The 19,917-nt window shown below is 52.2% G+C and overlaps 1 protein-coding gene across 4 annotated transcripts in view; it reads right to left on the reverse strand.

The window, feature by feature from the left end:
• Positions 1-19,917, reverse strand: part of dnah10 (dynein axonemal heavy chain 10) — a 704,002-nt gene that overhangs the window by 562,290 nt on the left and 121,795 nt on the right. For all 4 annotated transcript variants that reach the window (XM_072511049.1, XM_072511141.1, XM_072510964.1 and 1 more), the window contains exons 13-14: positions 7,804-7,980; positions 1,606-1,779 (exon numbers count right to left, since the gene is read on the reverse strand). In XM_072511049.1, the coding sequence (XP_072367150.1) occupies positions 1,606-1,779; positions 7,804-7,980 (351 nt within the window). The remainder of the gene's footprint in view (positions 1-1,605; positions 1,780-7,803; positions 7,981-19,917) is intronic.

Here is a 19,917-nt window from a genome sequence, read left to right on the forward strand (position 1 = left end):
TTAAAACATCGTATGGAGTTCTTCGATCGACGTCAGGTGGCGGGTTTGGTGATGAACCTAGCCGAAAGTGAATTTGGAGAAGCCCGAATCACTTTCCTTGCGGAGTTTCCGATACCCTCAAGACAAAGGGAAATAATGCAATTTCTTCGCATGAATGGATTTGATCGAACAGCTGTGCAAGAATTTTGTAGCGTGATTACTCCACTGATGGACTTGCTAAAGAAACCTAAAAAATATCAATGGACAGCGGACTTTCAACAGGCATTTGACTGCCTGAAAGCTGTGATCACCAATGCTCCTGTATTGGAGAATTGCAAGGGAGTCTGTAGTCAGATTGAACTAAAGTATCTGATTCTAAAGAGAATTGCCGAGGAGTAGCAGAATGGATGGATCGTGCAGAGACTTTGTTCAAAGAGACTGTCAATCGAGCAGGATTTCGGTTGGAGGAAGAAGAACAAAGAAAAATGGACAATATTATTATGCCTGTTTGCATGTGTTGTTTTTTTTTTAAAAACGGAAAGGTATATTCACTGTGTACATTTCTTAGTGGATGGTGCAAAAGTGAAAAATGAAACCATCTTGAAGTTGATGGTTTGTTTGTTTTTCTTGGGGCGAGGTGTCATGTGAGAATACCTTTAAGACATGGATGTTTAAGCAATGTACCTTTAAGAAAACTGAGTGGGTGGAGCTGAGGTCAGGTCAGCCATTTTGCAGTTTAGTTTTGCAGTTTGGAGGAAAAGAGCTGGGTATGTGTCTGTGTTTTGCAGTGAGCTGGATCTCTGCCATAAAAGACCATCTCTGGATCATTTGGGTGACTTAAACTTATAATAGTGAAGCCTTTAACCTGATGTGATTTTGTTTAAAGGTGTTAAGTCTCTTGGAAGTTTGAAGGAACATTTTAAGGAATTATTTACTGTTGCAATATTTTCTGAGTTATCTTTGAAGTAAGGGGTGTTAAGAGATCCAATGTTTATTTGAGATGTTAAGTTGAGTTCATGGAATAAACAGTGTTTTCTGTTTAAAAACCCACGTGTCCATAATTGTAATCCCACACCTAGGGAACAAGCCGTGTGCTCGGAAAAGTAACAAATCCATTAAAGGGAGAGGTTGGTTGAACTCCATGATACATTTTGGGGTTCTGAAAACGCCGCGGCCATAACAATCCTCACTCATGAATTGCAGAAATGGGTGCTAGATGGCATTTTCCCAGGAATCACCAGTCCCCAACCTGTATCTCTTTTCTGTTCTAATAATACATCTTAACTGTAATCTCAGAGCAGTAACCCACAGAGTGACAGTCCCATTGCCCAAAACGTACAGATCTATCCTTGTGCAACGCTGTCAGTTCAGTGCTCAGCTTTCACTGAGAGTTGGATTCTATAGGAATTTAGAACCACTGCATTCATCTCGAAAGAAAAGGGAGGAATGTGTGGAATTCCCTGGTTCACGTTAACAAAAGAAGTTAACGACAAAATCATATTGTGTTAACTCTCTGTACTCCGTTTCCACAATCAGTTTTTAAAATGCAAAGGACATGTATTGTACATTTACTTATTTCAACTATTAATCTTGATAAAAATGAGGCAAATAAAGTTCTATGCTTACTGATTCAGCAATAGCAGAACTTCCCAAACTAGTGGCAGATACACTAATCTTTTTCAGTAAGCTTTGTTTTAACAGAAGGTGCAATTTTATATTAGTCTCGCTTTGCCAGTGTTCATACAACTTGTCTTCATATGTTCTCATCCTTCTTCCCACTTCAAGATATTTTGCTTTCGTCTGTGGAGCAACAGAAGTCAGTGTCAGACATCGGCTCTTTTACAAATACACAGATTTCAGATAGAAACGACAAACAAGACTGCGAGTGAGAGGTCCAGAGGGCAGGACTACAGCAGCCTCGGCCTTTGCAATTGTCCAACAGCTTTTTCCCAGCGTGGAATAGTCAATTACTAGGGAACATAGATTTAAGGTGAGAGGGGCAAAGTTTAGAGGAGATGTGCGAAGCAAGTTTTTTTACACAGAGGGTAGTGGGTGCCTGGAACTCGCTGCCGGAGGAGGTGGTGGAAGCAGGGACGATAGTGACGTTTAAGGGGCATCTTGACAAATACATGAATAGGATGGGAATAGAGGGATACGGACCCCGGAACTGTAAAAGGTTTTAAGTTAGACGGCAGCATGGTCGGCGCAGGATGAGAGGGCCGAAGGGCCTGTTCCTGTGCTGTACTTTTCTTTCTTCTTTGTTCGCTCTGCGTGTTTGTATGAGAATGGAGACTGCAGGGTGGATCTGTTGACTGACCATGGCACCGTGGTACAGGAAGCCATTAAAGTGGGGGGAGCGATAAGGAATGTAGTGGTAGGAGGGACAGTATAGTGAGGGAGATTGACGGTGTTCTCTGTAACAAAGGACAAGTGTCTAGGCGGCTGTGTTGTCCGCCGGGTGCCAGGGCACTGCTGAGGGCTGGAGAGGAACGTGCAGTGGGAGGGGGAGGAGCCCGTGGTCATGGTTCTTGTCTGCACCAACAACCGAGGCAGAATTAGGAAAGAGGTTTTACCCACAGAGTATGAGGAGCTCGGCACGAAATTAAGAAGCAGAACCTCAAAGGGAATAATCTCTGAGCCACATGCAAATTGGCACAGGGTACATAAAATTAGAGAGATGAACACTCAGCTCAAAGATTGGTATGGGAGAGGTGGGTTCAGTATCGTCGGACACTGGGGAAACTGGGGGCTGTACTGCTGGGACCAGTTGGCTGATCGCCAACAGGACCCGGACTCCTAGCCCACAGTTCCAACAATATGGGCAGCACAGTGGTTAGCACTGTTGCTTCACAATTCCAGGAGCCCACGTTCGATTCACGGCTTGGGTCACTGTCTGTGTGGAGTCTGCACGTTCTCCCCGTGTCTGCGTGGGTTTCCTCCGGGTGCTCCGGTTTCCTCCCACAAATTCCCGAAAGACATGCTGTTAGATGAATTGGACATTCTGAATTCTCCCTCTGTGAAATCGAACAGGCGACTAGGGGCTTTTCACAGTAACTTCATTGCAGTGATAATGTAAGCCTACTTGTGACACTAATAAAGATTAAATTCATTCAGTAGTATGAACTTGTCAAACATTTGTACATGAACATTATGAACTAAAATCTCAAGGTTGATAATAATGTTTCGAAAGAGGCTTTTAGAACAAAGAAAAGTACAGCACAGGAACAGGCCCTTCGGCCCTTCAAGCCCGTGTCGACCATGCTGCCCGACTAAACTAAAATCTTCTACACCTCCGGGGTCCATACCCCTCTATTCCCATCCTATTCATGTATTTGTCAAGATGCCCCTTAAACGTCACTATCGTCCCTGCTTCCACCACCTCCTCCGGCAGCGAGTTCCAGGCAACCACTACCCTCTGCGTAAAAAACTTGCCTCGTACATCTACTCTAAACCTTGCCTCTCTCACCTTAAACCTATGCCCCCTAGTAATTGACCCCTCTACCCTGGGGAAAAGCCTCTGACTATCCACTCTGTCTATGCCCCTCATAATTTTGTATACCTCTATCAGGTCGCCCCTCAACCTCCTTCGTTCCAGTGAGAACAAACCGAGTTTATTCAACCGTTCCTCATAGCTAATGCCCTCCATACCAGGCAACATTCTGGTAAATCTCTTCTGCACCCTCTCTAAAGCCTCCACATCCTTCTGGTAGTGTGGCGACCAGAATTGAACACTATACTCCAAGTGTGGCCTAACTAAGGTTCTATACAGCTGCAACATGACTTGCCAATTCTTATACTCAATGCCCCGGCCAATGAAGGCAAGCATGCCGTATGCCTTCTTGACTACCTTCTCCACCTGTGTAGCCCCTTTCAGTGACCATTGGACCTGTACACCAAGATCTCTTTGACTTTCAATACTCTTGAGGGTTTGACTTCCGGTTGCAGCTATGCGGAGCTAAGTCGCACGTTCAGCAGCTCCCATCAGAAACTGACTTTTGGGCTATTTTTAGGGCCCCCAGCGGCATTAGTCCGATGGTTCCCAGTGTGGGAAAGTGACAATAACATTTCCCCGGCACTGTATGGATTGGACCAGGAGTGGAGCGGTGCAAAAAGTAGTTTTGGAGCAGCGAAAAGTGCGAGGGAGGAAAGCCAAGATGGCGGCAGGTGGAGACCAGGCAGCGTGGGCGCAGTGGTTGCAGGAACAGCAGGAGCCGATGAAGGCTTCGATAGACAAGCTGCTCGAGACCCAGAAGGCTCAAGGGGCGGCGATCCGGGAGGTGCGGCAAAAGGCCTCGGAGAACGAGGACGAGATCTTGGGCCTGGCGGTGAAAGTAGAGGCGCACGAGGCGATGCATAAGAAGTGGCAGGAGAAGTTTCGAGGACATGGAGAATCGGTCGAGGAGGAAGAACCTGCGGATTCTGGGTCTCCCGGAGGGAGTGGAGGGGTCGGATGTTGGAGCGTACGTGGTCACGATGCTTAACACTTTGATGGGCGCGGGGGCCTTCCCGGGGCCCCTGGAGCTGAAGGGGGCCCACCGGGTCCTGGCGAGGAGGCCCAAGCCCAACAAACCGCCGCGGGCGGTGCTGGTGCGGTTCCACCGCTTCATGGACAGGGAGTGTGTCCTAAGGTGGGCAAAGAAGGAGTGGAGCAGCAGGTGGGAGAATGCAGAGGTCCGGATATACCAGGACTGGAGCGCGGAGGTGGCCAAGAAGAGGGCCGGGTACAATCGGGCTTAGGCGGCTCTGCATCGGAAGGGGGTGAAATTTGGAATGTTGCAGCCGGCGCGACTGTGGGTCACTTTCAAGGACCCCCACCACTACTTCGAGACGCCGGAGGAGGCGGGGACCTTTATCCAGGCCGAAAAGTTGGACTCGGATTGAGGGTCGGTTGCGAGGGGATGTGGGGAGGGGATTGATGTGATTGTTGTGTTTTGGGGGGGGATGTTCTGTTCTGTTTGGTACTGTTTTCTTTTTGGGTGCTGGGTGCGGTAGGGTGAAATGGTTCGTAGTGGGGGTTTGGTGAGAGGGTGTCAGTGGTTGGAAGAGGGGGCCCCATTGGAGGGTGAGGGGAGAGGGGAGGCCCGAGGTAAGGGAGCTGGGATCAGGCCGCGAAAGGGAGCTGCGCAGAGGGGGCGGGGGCGGCTTGGTGGAAAGGGAAGGAAGGGGGCGGGACAGGGGTAGGGGTGGTACTGGAGAGGAGCGCCCGCTGATGGACAGGAGGGGGTGGGGAGATTCTCACACCGGGGGGGGGGGGGGGGGGGGGGTCGATGGAGTGGTGGGAGCGGCCGGGGTCAGCAGGAGTCAGCTGACTTATGGGAGTGCTATGGGGGGAGCAACGCAGCTAGGGGGGGACCTAGCTTGGGGCGGGGTGGGGGGGGGGGGGGGGGGGGGGGGGCTGGGCTGCTGCTGCATTGGCCAAAGGAGAGCTGGTGCCTGAAAAGAGAGTCAGGGCAGGGGTCTGCCGCTGGGGGGAACGGAGAGTACGGGCAGTGCGGGCACGTGGCTGGCCTAGAAAGGGAGATGGCTAATCGGCGGGGGGGGGGAGGGGCGGGGGGGGGCGGGTGGGCAGCCCCCTGATCCGGCTGATAACTTGGAATGTGAGAGGCCTGAACGGGCCGGTCAAGAGGGCCCGTGTGTTTGCGCACCTGAAGGTACTGAAGGCAGATGTGATCATGCTCCAGGAGACGCATTTGAGGGTGGCAGACCAGGTTAGGCTGAGAAAGGGGTGGGTAGGGCAGGTTTTCCACTCGGGGTTGGACGCAAAGAATTGAGTGTTGGCGATTTTGGTGGGGAAGTGGGTGTCGTTTGAGGCGCTGAGCATCGTAGCAGACAATGGAGGTAGGTACGTGATGGTGAGTGGTAAGCTGCAGGGGGTGCGGGTGGTCTTGGTGAATGTATATGCCCCGAATTGGGACGATGCCGGAATTATCCGGCGCATGTTGGGCCGGATTCCGGACCTGGAGGCAGGGAGCTTGATAATGGGGGGGAATTTAATACGGTATTGGATCCAGCATTGGACCGCTCTAGGTCCAGGACGGGTAAGAGGCCGGCGGCGGCCAAGGTGTTGAGTGGGTTTATGGACCAGATGGGAGGAGTAGACCCATGGAGGTTTGTTAGGCGGGGGGCCAGGGAATTCTCTTTCTTTTCCCACGTCCATAAAGCCTACTCCCGGATTGACTTTTTCGTTTTGAGCAGGGCGCTGATCCCGAGGGTGGAGGACACGGAGTATTCGGCCACAGCCATCTCAGACCATGCCCCGCACTGGGTGGAACTGGAGCTAGGGGAGGAGAGGGACCAGCGCCCGCTGTGGCACCTGGAGATGGGCTTGCTGGCAGATGAGGTGGTGAGCGGGCGCATCCGGGGGTGCATTGAAAGATACCGAGAGGCTAACGATAATGGGGAGGTGCAGGTAGGGGTGGTCTGGGAGGCGCTGAAGACGGTGATTAGGGGAGAGCTAATCTCCACTAGGGCCCACAAGGAGGGGAAGGAGAGGAGAGAGAGGGAGAGGTTGGTGGGGGAGATTTTAAAGGTAGATAGGAGGTATGCAGATGTCCCTGAGGAGGGACTACTCGAGGAGCGACAAAGCCTCCAAGCTGAGTTCAACCTGTTGACTACCAAGAAGGCAGAGGTGCAGTGGAGGAAGGCGCAAGGGGCGGTGTATGAGTACAGGGAGAAGGCTAGCCTGATGTTGGCACACCAGCTTCGGAAGCGGGAGGCGGCAAGGGAGATTGGGAGAGTTAGGGATAAAGGGGGGAACACGGTGCGGAGTGTGTTGGGAACCATGAGGGACCTTGTCAAAGGCCTTACTGAAGTCCATATTGACAACATCCACTGCCCTACCTGCATCAATCATCTTTGTGACCTCCTCGAAAAGCTCTATCAAGTTAGTGAGACATGACCGCCCCTTCACAAAACCATGCTGCCTCTCGCTAATACGTCCATTTGCTTCCAAATTGGAGTAGATCCTGACTCGAAGAATTCTCTCCAGTAATTTCCCTACCACTGAAGTAAGGCTCACCGGCCTGTAGTTCCCTGGATTATCCTAGCACTAGATTCCTACTGTAAGTGTAAATGCTAAATACAGTACTCTCCGATCTCTGACTTAGATACCCCTCTAAATTATGATTAAATAAATAATTAATTATCTTTAATTAGTTTAACAATGTTGATTCCCTATCAGCCAATCAGGTCATAGCTTTCCTGTGACGTCGCTGTTCAGTCCCCCCCCATCCCCCCCACCCACCCAGTCGGATCACTCAGAATAGCAGAATATCCCTGGCGTCTCTCTCTCTCTCCCACTATCGGAAATTAAGGCAGCTGGAACCTGGGGGTAAGATTTTATATCACCTACCTTCCCAGGGTGCTCCCTGGTTTTTCCCTGTTTCCCGGAATGCACTCTGGATCTCTCCCTGCTGATTACCAGTTACAAAGCCAAACGAAGGAAACAGAACAAAAAGGGAAACAGCACCTCCTCTCACTCCGTGCCGAATTACCACACTGCCCCAATTACTAAGTTCCAATTCCCACTCTGGCTGTGTCTCACTCTCTCAGGCTGTGTCCCCTTCACCTGTGCAAAGCTTTTACTGTCACGATTATTTAACAGTGCAGCAGATAAAGATTTTCCATATCTGGGAGCATTCTGTACAACTGCCCCAAAATAATCTGCACCATGCTAATGTTGCTTCTTTAACAGAAATAAATCTGTAGCAAAGATAATTTGAACAAACTATTGCAATCCAGTTGGTAACAGTGCTTGTAATTTATTGATGTGTAATAAACGATCAATTTTTCAATGTCCAAGCAAAAGAGAGAAAATTAACTTACTATTTTCCCCTGATCACTCGCCAACATCTCAGGCATTTCTTGAAAGTGAACAATGGTGTGCTTAATGCGGTGAAAGAGAGAGCGTTCCCAGTGGATGGCCCCAGCAACAGGAGGTTGATTCTTGGCCACCGGAGGATTATTAGCACCATTAGTGAACAGGCTGTTTATGATATCAACCTGGAAAAATAAGCACCGCATTAGAACAGTAACTTCATAGATTATCATAGAATTTACAATGCAGAAGGAGGCCATTCAGCCCATCGAGTCTGCACCGGCTCTTGGAAAGAGCACCCTACCCAAGGTCAACACCGCCACCCTATCCCCATAACCCAGTAACCCCACCCAACACTAAGGGCAATTTTGGACACTAAGGGCAATTTATCATGGCCAATCCACTTAACCCGCACATCTTTGGACTGTGGGAGGAAACCGGAGCACCCGGAGGAAACCCACGCACACACGGGGAGGATGTGCAGACTCCGCACAGACAGTGACCCAAGCCAGAATCGAACCTGGGACCCTGGAGCTGTGAAGCAATTGTGCTATCCACAAGGCTACCGTGCTGCCCCTATAACTTGTATTTATGTAGCACCCTTAACATTGTAAAAAGCTCCAAGTTGTTTCAGGGCAGCGTAAGCAAACAAAATCCAACACTGTATAACATGAAGAGATATTAAGACAGGTGGCTAAACGTTTCAATACACAGAGATAGATTTTAAGGGGGCATCTTAAGGAAGAGAAATGGAGAGATCTAGGGTCCCGGCCATGCTGATTGATGCTACAAGAGCAGCATGGAGTACATGGATCTTCATAGATTGTGGGAGGTTAGAGAAATTGGCTGGATTTTACTATTTGGATCAAGGTTTGGGGGTCATATTGGGATGACAACCCCACACTGTATGGGAACAGTCACCCAGCAGAGATTTCCGCTGAACTGGCCAATTAGGGCAGAGAACAGGTTCACATCCAATAAAGGGTGGCAAGTGGGTTCTCAAAGGTGGAGTGCAGATAGAAACATAAAAATAGGAGCAGGAGGAGGCCATTCGGCCCTTCGAGCCTGCTCCACCATTCATTATGATCATGGCGGATCATCCAACTTAGTAACCTGTTCCCACTTTCCCCCCATATCCTTTGAACCATTTAGCCTCAAATGCCAAATCTAACATCTTCTTGGAAACATACAGGGCGGGATCCTCCTGTGGCCGACACCAAAAACGGGAAAGGTGATTGGGTGGAGAATTGGTCTTGACGCAGAAATTGTGGCGGGCGCCCGGTTCGGAACATGTGGGGGCGTCGTCCGCAGTGCCATCCGGGGCTGCCATGTAGCCTGTTGGAACTGGTTGGACTCATAGAACATAACAGCGCAGTACAGGCCCTTCGGCCCTCGATGTTGTGCCGACCTGTGAAACCACTCTAAATCCCATCTACACTATTCCCTTATTGTCCATATGTCTATCCAAAGACCATTTCAATGTCCTTCGTGTTGGCGAGTCCACTACTGTTGCAGGCAGGGCATTCCACGCCCTTATTACTCTCCGAGTAAAGAACCTACCTCTGATATCTGTCTTATATCTATCTCCCCTCAATTTAAAGGTATGTCCCCTCGTGCTAGACATCACCATCCGAGGAAAAAGGCTCTCACAGTCCACCCTATCCAATCCTCTGATCATCTTGTATGCCTCAATTAAGTCACCTCTTAACCTTCTTCTCTCCAACGAAAACAGCCTCAAGTCCGTCAGCCTTTCCTCATAAGATCTTCCCTCCATACCAGGCAACATTCTGGTAAATCTCCTCTGCATCCTTTCCAATGCTTCCACATCCTTCCTATAAAGCGGCGACCAGAATTGCACGCAACACTCCAAATGCGGCTGCACCAGAGTGTTGTACAGCTGCAACATGACCTCATGGCTCCGAAACTCAATCCCTCTACCAATAAAAGCTAACACACCGTATGCCTTCTTAACAACCCTCTCAACCTGGGTGGCAACTTTCAGGGATCTATGTACATGGACACCGAGATCTCTCTGCTCATCCACACTGCCAAGAATCTTACCATTAGCCCAATACTCTGCCTTCCTGTTACTCCTTCCAAAATGAATCACCTCACACATTTCTGCATTGAACTCCATTTGCCACCTCTCAGCCCAGCGCTGCAGCTTATCTATGTCCCTCTGTAACTTGTAACATCCTTCCGCACTGTCCACAACTCCACCAACTTTAGTGTCATCTGCAAATTTACTCACCCATCCTTCTACGCCCTCCTCCAGGTCATTTATAAAAATGACAAACAGCAGTGGCCCCAAAACAGATCCTTGTGGTACACCACTAGTAACTGGGCTCCAGTCTGAACATTTCCCATTAACCACCACCCTTTGTCTTCTTCCAGCTAGCCAATTTCTGATCCAAACTGCTAAATCACCCTGAATCCCATGCCTCCGTATTTTCTGCAGTAGCCTACCGTGGGGAACCTTATCAAACGCTTTACTGAAATCCATATACACCACATCAACTGCTTTACCCTCATCCACCTGTTTGGTCACCTTCTTAAAAAACTCTATAAGGTTTGTGAGGCACGACCTACCCTTCACAAAACCATGTTGACTATCTCTAATCAAATTATTCCTTTCCAGATGATTATACATCCTATCTCTTATAAACCGTTCCAAGATTTTTCCCACAACAGAATCATAGAATTTAGTGCAGAAGGAGGCCATTCGGCCCATCGAGTCTGCACCAGCTCTTGGACAGAGCACCCTACCAAAGGTCAACACCTCCACCCTATCCCCATAACCCAGTAACCCCACCCAACACTAAGGGCAATTTTGGACACTAAGGGCAATTTATCATGGCCAATCCACCTAACATGCACATCTTTGGACTGTGGGAGGAAACCGGGGCACCCGGAGGAAACCCACGCACAAATGGGGAGGATGTGCAGACTCCGCACAGACAGTGACCCAAGCCGGAATCGAACCTGGGACCCTGGAGCTGTGAAGCAATTGTGCTATCCACAATGCTAGTGTGCTGCCCGTAAGGCTCATTGGTCTATAGTTACCAGGGTTGTCTCTACTCCCCTTCTTGGACAAGGGGACAACATTAGCTATCCTCCAGTCTTCTGGCACTATTCCTGTAGACAACGATGACTTAAAGATCAAGGCTCAGCAATCTCCTCCCTAGCTTCCCAGAGAATCCTAGGATAAATCCCATCCGGCCCAGGTGACTTATCTATTTTCACACTTTCCAGAATTGCTAACACCTCCTCCTTATGAACCTCAAGCCCTTCTAGTCGAGTAGCCTGAATCTCAGCATTCTCCTCGACAACATTGTCTTTTTCCTGTGTGAATACTGGTGAAAAATATTCATTTAGCACCTCTCCTATCTCCTCGGACTCCACGCACAACTTCCCACTACTGTCCTTGACTGGCCCTACTCTTACCCGAGTCATTCTTTTATTCCTGACATATCTATAGAAAGCTTTAGAGTTATCTTTGATCCTACCTGCCAAAGACTTCTCATGTCCCCTCCTGGCTCTTCTTGGCTCTCTCTTTAGGTCCTTTCTAGCTAACTTGTAACTCTCGACTCGGGGGTACGCACTGTGCTAATGTGTTTGCCTTTCATCCCCTGCAGACAATGGATATTGAAATACAACCATAAATGTGAACGTGCTGGTGTGCGACCATCAGCTGCGTGTCATGTATGTCTGAGCCCGATACCCAGGCAGTGTGCACGACACCTTCATCATGGCACACTCAGCAGTTCCTGGCTTCTTCAAGGCGCACCCCAGGCTGGGCAATTGTCTCCTGGACGACAGGGGTTATCCACTGCGGTCATGGTTTATGACACCTATCTGGAGGCTACAGACAGACGTGGAGACCTGCTACAACGACGCCCATGCAGCGACCAGGGCGTGACTGAGCAGTGCTTCAGCATCCTGAAGATGCGGTTCAGATGCCTGGACCACTTTGGAGGGGCCCTCCAGTATAGCGCTGGGAGGGTCATGCATATCGTGGCGGCCTTCTGCGTCCTCCACAATATCGCGCAGCAGAGGGGTGGCGTGCTGGAGGAGGATGAACACCTGTCCTCGTCCGACGAGGAGGTTGTGGGGGAGGGCAAGGATGGCCAGGACATGGATGCTGGCAGGCACGGGAGGCCGCAGCACAACATGTGCACCACGATCAAGGCACACGAGGCGTTCTAATCACCTCCAGGTTCTAAGTGGCACAGATACCACATCCCACCTCCACCCTCCCCCACCTTCAACCCCCTCCGTGATACCTACCTGCATCATTATTAGGTGCGAGCCCGGGCTTGGCAGCAACAGTAGATCTGCCCCATGGGATTGGGGGCAATGACAACCCACTCTGGATGAGCTCTGATGTTCCGCACTGTAAGACAGCATCTGACTCCTGCCCACGGTCGCATTTTCACCGTTCACCTGGGTGATCCCTGCATGCGAGCTCGCCATTCCATCACATTTGGTCCCATCGAATCCCCGGGGTGGCAAAGGTGGGGACGATGGGGAATGGCTTCCTTCTGCACTGTAAATTCTATGTCTATGAGATCCCCTCGCACGCTTCTGAACCAATATAACCATAACGGTCTCTTTTTTTTAACAAACAATTTTATTGAGGTAATTTTTGGCATTGTAAATAGTTACAGATTATAGAAATATGCAAACATCAACGGAAAACCAATATTTCAATCAAATCATACTGCACATGCCCGCTCCTCTCCCCTAGACACTACCTGCCTATTTATCCCTCCTACTCTACTCTAATCTCCACCCCCCCTCCCCCTGCTGACGTTCACTCTCCCGCGAGAATTCGGTGAATGGTTGCCACCTTCGGGCGAACCCCAGTACAGATCCCCTCAAGGCGAACTTGATTTTTTTTCCATCCCCAGAAAACTTGACATGTCCGAAAGCCATAGTTCGGTTATCGGGGGTTTTGAGTCCCTCCATGCTATCAGTATTCGCCGCCGGGCTATTGGGGAAGCAAAGGACAGAACATCTGCCTCTTTCTCCCCCTGGACTCCTGGGTCTTCCGAAACCCTGAAAATTGCCACCTCTGGACTCATCACCACCCTTGTTCTCAGCACCCGGGACATGACCCCCGCAAATCCCTCCCAGTGCCCCCTAAGCTTAGGACATGCCCACAACATGTGAACTTGGTTCGCTGGTCCTCCCGCGCATCCAGCGCACTTGTCCTCTACCCCAAAGAATTTGCTCCTCCTTCTCCTCTAGAGACTATTCTGTCCTGGATCCCTATTGGCGGGAGGCGTGGGAAGGATGGGACTTGTCTGCGTACAAAGTCCCGCACCTGTAAGTACCTAAAGTCATTTCCCCTTTCCAGCCCAGCTTTCTCCTCCAACTCCCTCAAACTCGCAACGTTCCCCTCCAGGAACATATCGCCCACCCTCCTCACCCCCGCCAACGCCATGTTCGAAACCCTCCATCCATATTCCCGGGAGCGAATCGATGGTTATCACAAATTGGAGCCCAGACCAACACCCCCACCTCCCCTGCATGCTTTCTCCACTGGCCCCAAATCCGCAGGGCCGCCCCCACTACCGGGCTGGTGGAGTACCTGGCTGGCGCAAGCGGTAGGGGAGCCATGACCAGGGCTGCCAAAGAGCGCCCCTGCAGGAAGCCGCCTCCACCCGCTCCCGGATAGACCCCGTACCCACCATCCACTTCCTTATCATGGCTATGTTAGCCGCCCAGTAGTAGTTGATCAGATTCGGCAATGCCAGTCCCCCCTCGCTGCAGCTCCTTTCAAGAATCGCCTTCCTCACCCGCAGGGATTTTCCCGCCCAGACAAAGCTCATGATGATTTTGCTGGTCCTTTTGAAGAAGGACCGTGGGATAAAGATCGGGAGGCACTGGAAGCTGAACAGGAATCTAGGGAGGATTGTCATCTTTATCATCTGCACCCTCCCCGCCAGTGACAGCGGGAGTGCATCCCATCTCCGAAACTCCCTCTTCATTTGTTCCACCACTCTAGTCAAATTTAACTTATGCAACCTGCCCCAGTCTCGTGCCACCTGTATCCCCAAGTACTGGAAACTTCCCTCCACCAGCCTAAATGGCAGCTCCTTCAGTCTATTCTCCTGGCCCCTTGCCTGCACCACAAACATCTCACTCTTGGCCATATTTAATTTGTACCCTGAGAACCGGCCAAACTTCCTCAATGTTTCCAGTATATTTTCCATCCCGGCCAGTGGGTCCGACACGTACAGGAGCAGGTCATCCGCATAGAGAGAGACCCTGTGCTCCACCCCGCCCCCCCCCCCCCCCCCCTCCCCCCTCCCCCAGTCATTCCCTTCCACCCCTTTGCAGCTCTCCGCAATCGGCAACGGTTCTATGGCCAGCATGAACAGCAACGGGGAGAGTGGGCATCCCTGTCTGGTCCCGCGGTGTAGTCTGAAATAATCTGACATTATCCTGTTCGTCCTTACGCTAGCTTTTGGGGCCTGGTACAATAGTTTGACCCAATTAACCAGTCCCTCCCCGAACCCAAACCGTCCAAGCACCTCCCACAAATAATCCCACTCCACCCGGCCGAAGGCCTTCTCAGCGTCCATTGCCACCACTACCTCCACCTCCTTGCCCGTCGGGGGCATCATAATCACATTAAGCAATCTTCTCAAGTTGGCTGTCAGCTGCCTGCCTCTCACAAACCCTGTCTGATCGTCCCCAATCACCTCCGGTACACAGTCCTCAATTCTAAATCGCCAAGACCTTGGCCAGAAGCTTGGCGTCCACATTGATCAGGGAGATTGGCCTGTATGACCCGCCATCCTTGCTGCCGGGTCAGCTTCCCCTGCACCTTGCCTTTATCCCTTCCTCTCCCGTTTTCACTGTTTTCTGCTCTCCCGTGGTTCCATGCAGCTCTGCCCGTTCCTCAGCACCTCCGTGGCCATCTTTCCAGCGCTCCGCAGTCCTGCAAAACCGGGGAACATGGTCCTCAAATCCCGCCGGAGTGAGAGCCACCGAATGTGCGGCTCACTCACTCATCACCGCCACCGGAAGTCTAACCATAACTGTCTCAATCGTTCTTCATGGGTCAGTCTTGCTATCCCAGGAATCAGCCGGGTAAACCTCCTCTGCACTTCCTCCATAGCAAGAACATCCTTCCTCAGATAAGGACACCAAAACCACACATAATGGACGGGGTTTAATGGAAAGGTTTCGAAGTGTGGTAGCGAGCGGGAAACTCCCGGCGCTCATCCAGGCGAGGCAGTCACTGTGGTAGTCACCACTGTTGTATTATATTGTATATACTGCACTGCATACGGGGGTATTAAGATAAGGCCCCTGTACTACAGGTACGGGGGTAGATCCCTGCCTGCTGGCTCCGCCCAGTAAGCAGTGTATAAATGTGTGTGCTCTCTCTCCATTTCGGCAGCAGCTGCAGGAGGCCACACATCTCTGTGTAATAAAGCCTCGATTACTCTCTACTCTCGTCTCATCGTAATTGATGGTGCATCAATTTATTACACAGAGATTTTTCAGAGATGGATCTCCGCATCAAGCCGGATCGCCTGCAGCTGCATCCTCAAGCAGACAAGGCCAAAAAGGACTTCGCACATTGGCTAGCTTGCTTTGAAGCATACATCGGGTCTGCACCAGACCCAATCCCAGAAGCACAGAAGCTCCAGATTCTGTACACGCGGCTGAGCTCCATTGTCTTTCCTCCCATCCAGGACGCGCCGACCTACGCAGAGGCCATGGCGCTACTGAAGGAGAATTACGCTCAGCAGACCAACAAGATCTACGCCAGGCACTTCCTGTCCACACGGCACCAACTTCCCGGTGAGTCTGTGTTAGATTTCTGGCGGGCCCTGCTCGCCCTGGTGAGAGACTATGATTGCCAGGCCGTTTCGGCCGCTGAACATTCTAACTTGCTAATGAGAGACGCATTTGTTACGGGCATAGGGTCGGCCTACATCTGCCAGCGCCTCTTAAAGGGGCTACGCTTGACCTCGTGGAGACCAAGAAACTAGCGCTCTCGCTCACAGTCGCCTCACGCAACGTACAGGCGTATGCCCTCGACCGCACGGCCCACCCCTCCTGGGCATTGTGGACCCCGCCAGTGGCCACCCCATCGTGGACGTCATCAGCGACCGTGGCAGCCAACCAACCCGGGGGACCCACGTGCTACTTCTGCAGACACTCAAAACACCCCTAGCAGCGCTGCCCGGTGCGGAGCGCGCTCTGCAAGGCCTGCGGCAAGAAAGGACATTTTGCTGCAGTGTGCCAGGCCCGCTCAATCGCAGCTGTTGTCCCTGCACCCCCCTTGTGCGGCCAGTGGGTGCCGCCATCTTCCTCGCCTCAGACCACGTGCGGCCCGTGGGCGCCGCCATCTTGCTTGCCTCACAACCAATGGGCGGAGCCATCTTGGCTGCCCCAGGACACGTGCTGCCCAAGGGCGCCGCCATCTTGCCTACCTCAGGACCCCTGCCCGTCGGGCACCTCATCGGGCTGCTCATCACCTGCAACTGCCGACGATCAGCCGCGTCTCGCCTCCGTCACGATCGACCAGTCCCGATAGCACAACCTCGCAACCGCGTTGACAATTGTGAAGATATCCTGCCTTCTGGACTCTGGGAGCACTGGGAGCTTCATCCACCCCGACACGGTAAGGCGCTGCTCCCTCGCAGTACACCAAAGAATCTCCCTGGCCTCTGGATCCCACTCCGTGGCGATCCGGGGGTACTGCATCGCTACCCTCACCGTCCAGGGCGTAGAGTTCAGCGACTTCCGTCTCTACGTCCTTCCCAACCTCTGCGCTGCCTTGCTACTCGGCCTGGACTTCCAGTGCAACCTCCAGAGCCTAACTCTGAAATTTGGCGGGCCCCTACCACCCCTTACTGTGTGCGGCCTCACGACCCTTAAGGTCGACCCGCCTTCCCTATTTGCAAACCTCACCCCGGATTTCAAACCCGTCGCCACTAGGAGCAGACGGCACATCGCCCAGGACAGGAATCGCCCAGGACAGGACGTTCATCAGGTCTGAGGTCCAGCGGCTGCTGCGGGAAGGTATCATCGAGGCCAGCAACAGCCCCTGGAGAGCCCAAGTGGTAGTGGTGAAAACGGGGGACAAAAACAGAATGGTCGTGGGCTACAGTCAGACCATCAATCGGTACACGCAGCTCGACGCGTACCCCCTCCCACGCATATTTGATATGGTCAATCAGATTGCACAGTACCGGGTCTTCTCGACAGTGGACCTGAAATCTGCCTACCATCAGCTCCCCATTCGCAAGGCGGACCGCCCGTACACCTCGTTTGAAGCAGACGGCCGCCTTTACCATTTCCTTAGGGTTCCCTTCGGCGTCACTAGCGGGGTCTCGGTCTTCCAACGGGAGATGGACCGAATGGTTGACCGGTACAGACTGCGGGCCACTTTCCCGTACCTGGATAACGTCACCATTCTGCGGCCACGACCAGCAGGACCACGACGCTAACCTTTCCAAATTTCTCCACACTGCCAAACACCTCAACCTAACCTACAACAAGGAGAAGGGTGTGTTCAGCATGAACCGATTAGCCATCCTCGGCTATGTGGTTCAGAACGGAGTCCTAGGGCACAACCCCGATCGCATGCGCCCCTCATGGATCTCCCCCTTCCCCACGGCCCTCAAACGATGCCTGGTGTTCTTTTCGTACTACGTCCCACTGACAGCCGAGGCTCACCAGGCCTTCAACCATATCAAGGCCGACATCACCAAGGCCACGATGCACGCAATCGACGAGACGCTCCCCTTCCAAGTCGAGAGCGTTACATCAGACGTCGGTCTGGCCGCCACCCTCAACCAGGCAGGCAGACCTGTGGCATTCTTTTGCCGCACCCTCCATGCCTCCAAGATTCGGCACTCCTCCGTCGAAAAGGAGGCCCAAGCTATCGTTGAAGCTGTGCGGCACAGGAGGCATTACCTGGCCGGCAGGAGATTCACTCTCCTCACAGACCAATGGTCGGTTGCCTTCATGTTTGACAACACACAGCGGGGTAAGATCAAAAATGATAAGATCTTGAGGTGGAGGATTGAGCTCTCCACCTTTAATTACGAGATTTTGTATCGCCCCGGTAAGCTCAACCCTGATGCCCTGTCCCGAGGTACATGTGCCAGCGCACAAGTGGACCGACTCCGGACCCTGCACAACGATCTCGGTCACCCAGGGGTCACCCGCTTTTATCACTTCATTAAGGCTCACAATCTGCCCTACTCCATCGAGGAAGTCAGGGCTATCACCAGAGACTGCCAGGTCTGCGTGGAGTGTAAACCGCACTTCTACCGGCCAGACCGTGCGCGCCTGGTGAAGGCCTCCCGCCCCTTTGAACGCCTCAGCATGGACCTCAAAGGGCCCCTCCCCTCCACCGACCGCAACACGTATTTTCTCAATGTGGTCGACGAATATTCCAGATTCCCCTTCGCCATCCCATGCCCCGATATGACGTCTCCCATCGTCATCAAAGCCCTCAACACCATCTTCGCTCTGTTTGGTTTCCCCGCCTACGTCCACAGCAACCGGGGATCCTCATTTATTTTATTTATTTATTTATTTTTATTATTTTTTAAAATAAATTTAGAGTATCCAATTCTTTTTTTCCAATTAAGGGGCAATTTAGCGTGGCCAATCCACCTAGCCTGCACATCTTTTGGGTTGTGGGGGCGAAACCCACGCAAACACGGGGAGAATGCGCAAACTCCACACAGACAGTGACCCAGAGCCGGGATCGAACCTGGGACCTCAGCGCCAGAGGCTAACCCACTGTGCCACCGTGCTGCCCGGGATCCTCATTAATGAGCGATGAGCTGCGCCAGTACTTGCTCAACAGGGGCATTGCCTTGAGCAGGACGACCAGCTACAACCCCCGGGGAAACGGGCAGGTGGAGCGGGAGAATGGGACGGTCTGGAAGGCCGTCCAGCTGGCCCGACGGTCCAGAAATCTCTCTGCCTCCCGCTGGCAGGAGGTCCTCCCCGACGCACTTCACTCCATTTGGTCACTCCTGTGCACCGCGACTAACAAAACCCCCCATGAACATCTCCTTGCCTTCCCCAGGAAGTCCACCTCCGGGGTTTCGCTCCCAACGTGGCTGGCAGCTCCAGGACCCGTTCTCCTCCGCAAGCACGTGCGGCTCCACAAGGCAGATCCGTTGGTTGAGAGGGTTCAGCTACTCCACGCGAACCCACAGCACGCCTACGTAGCGTAGCCCGACGGCCGCCAAGACACAGTCTCCCTCAGGGACCTGGCACCACACACCCACCCCCCTGCCCCGGCACCACCCTCCCTTCCTCCAGCGCACCCCACCTGCTCGAGGACAATCCGTCCTCCCCTTGGTCCCACCCGGGGATGAAGAGGATGTCGACACGCTCCCGGGGTCACCGAAGACCGAGCCGACGCCTGACTCGCCACCAGCACTGCGGCGCTCTCAACGACGGATCAAGGCGCCCGACCGTCTAAATTTGTAACCTTCTCTGAAATTTTGATAACAACCTGTATGTAAATAGTTTTCCATCACCCCCGCTGGACTCATTTTTAACAGGGGGTGAATGTGGTAGTCACCACTGTTGTATTATATTGTATATACTGCAGTGCACACGAGGATATTACAGTAAGGCCCCTGTACTACAGGTATGGGGGTAGATCCCTGTCTGCTGGCTCCGCCCAGTAGGCGGAGTATAAATGTGTGTGCTCTCCGAACTGCAGCCATTTCGGCAGCAGCTGTAGGAGACCACACATCTCTGTGTAATAAAGCCTCGATTACTCTCTACACTCGTCTCATCATAATTGATAGTGCATCAGTCACTAATATCAAATGTTAACTGGTCCACTTAACGAGGCAACACAGGCTTCACGCCGCAAATGATGGTCCCGCCGGCTGATTCGCCAACCAGGGAGCAGCACTTAAACCAAATCGCGCAGAACAAACCCCACACAGCTCACAACCACTGAGGAGACCAGCCCCACAATTTGGGGATGCTGACCTGGCCAGATTGACTGTTTGACGTTGTCACAGGGCTCCAACCACTCCCCTCCTCACCCCCTGACAACCATGCAACTGGCACTACCCCTCCCAGTACCATGCTGTGCCCCAGCCCACCCATGT

The sequence above is a fragment of the Scyliorhinus torazame genome, chromosome 1 (assembly GCF_047496885.1).
Source record: "Scyliorhinus torazame isolate Kashiwa2021f chromosome 1, sScyTor2.1, whole genome shotgun sequence".
NCBI lineage: Eukaryota > Metazoa > Chordata > Chondrichthyes > Carcharhiniformes > Scyliorhinidae > Scyliorhinus > Scyliorhinus torazame.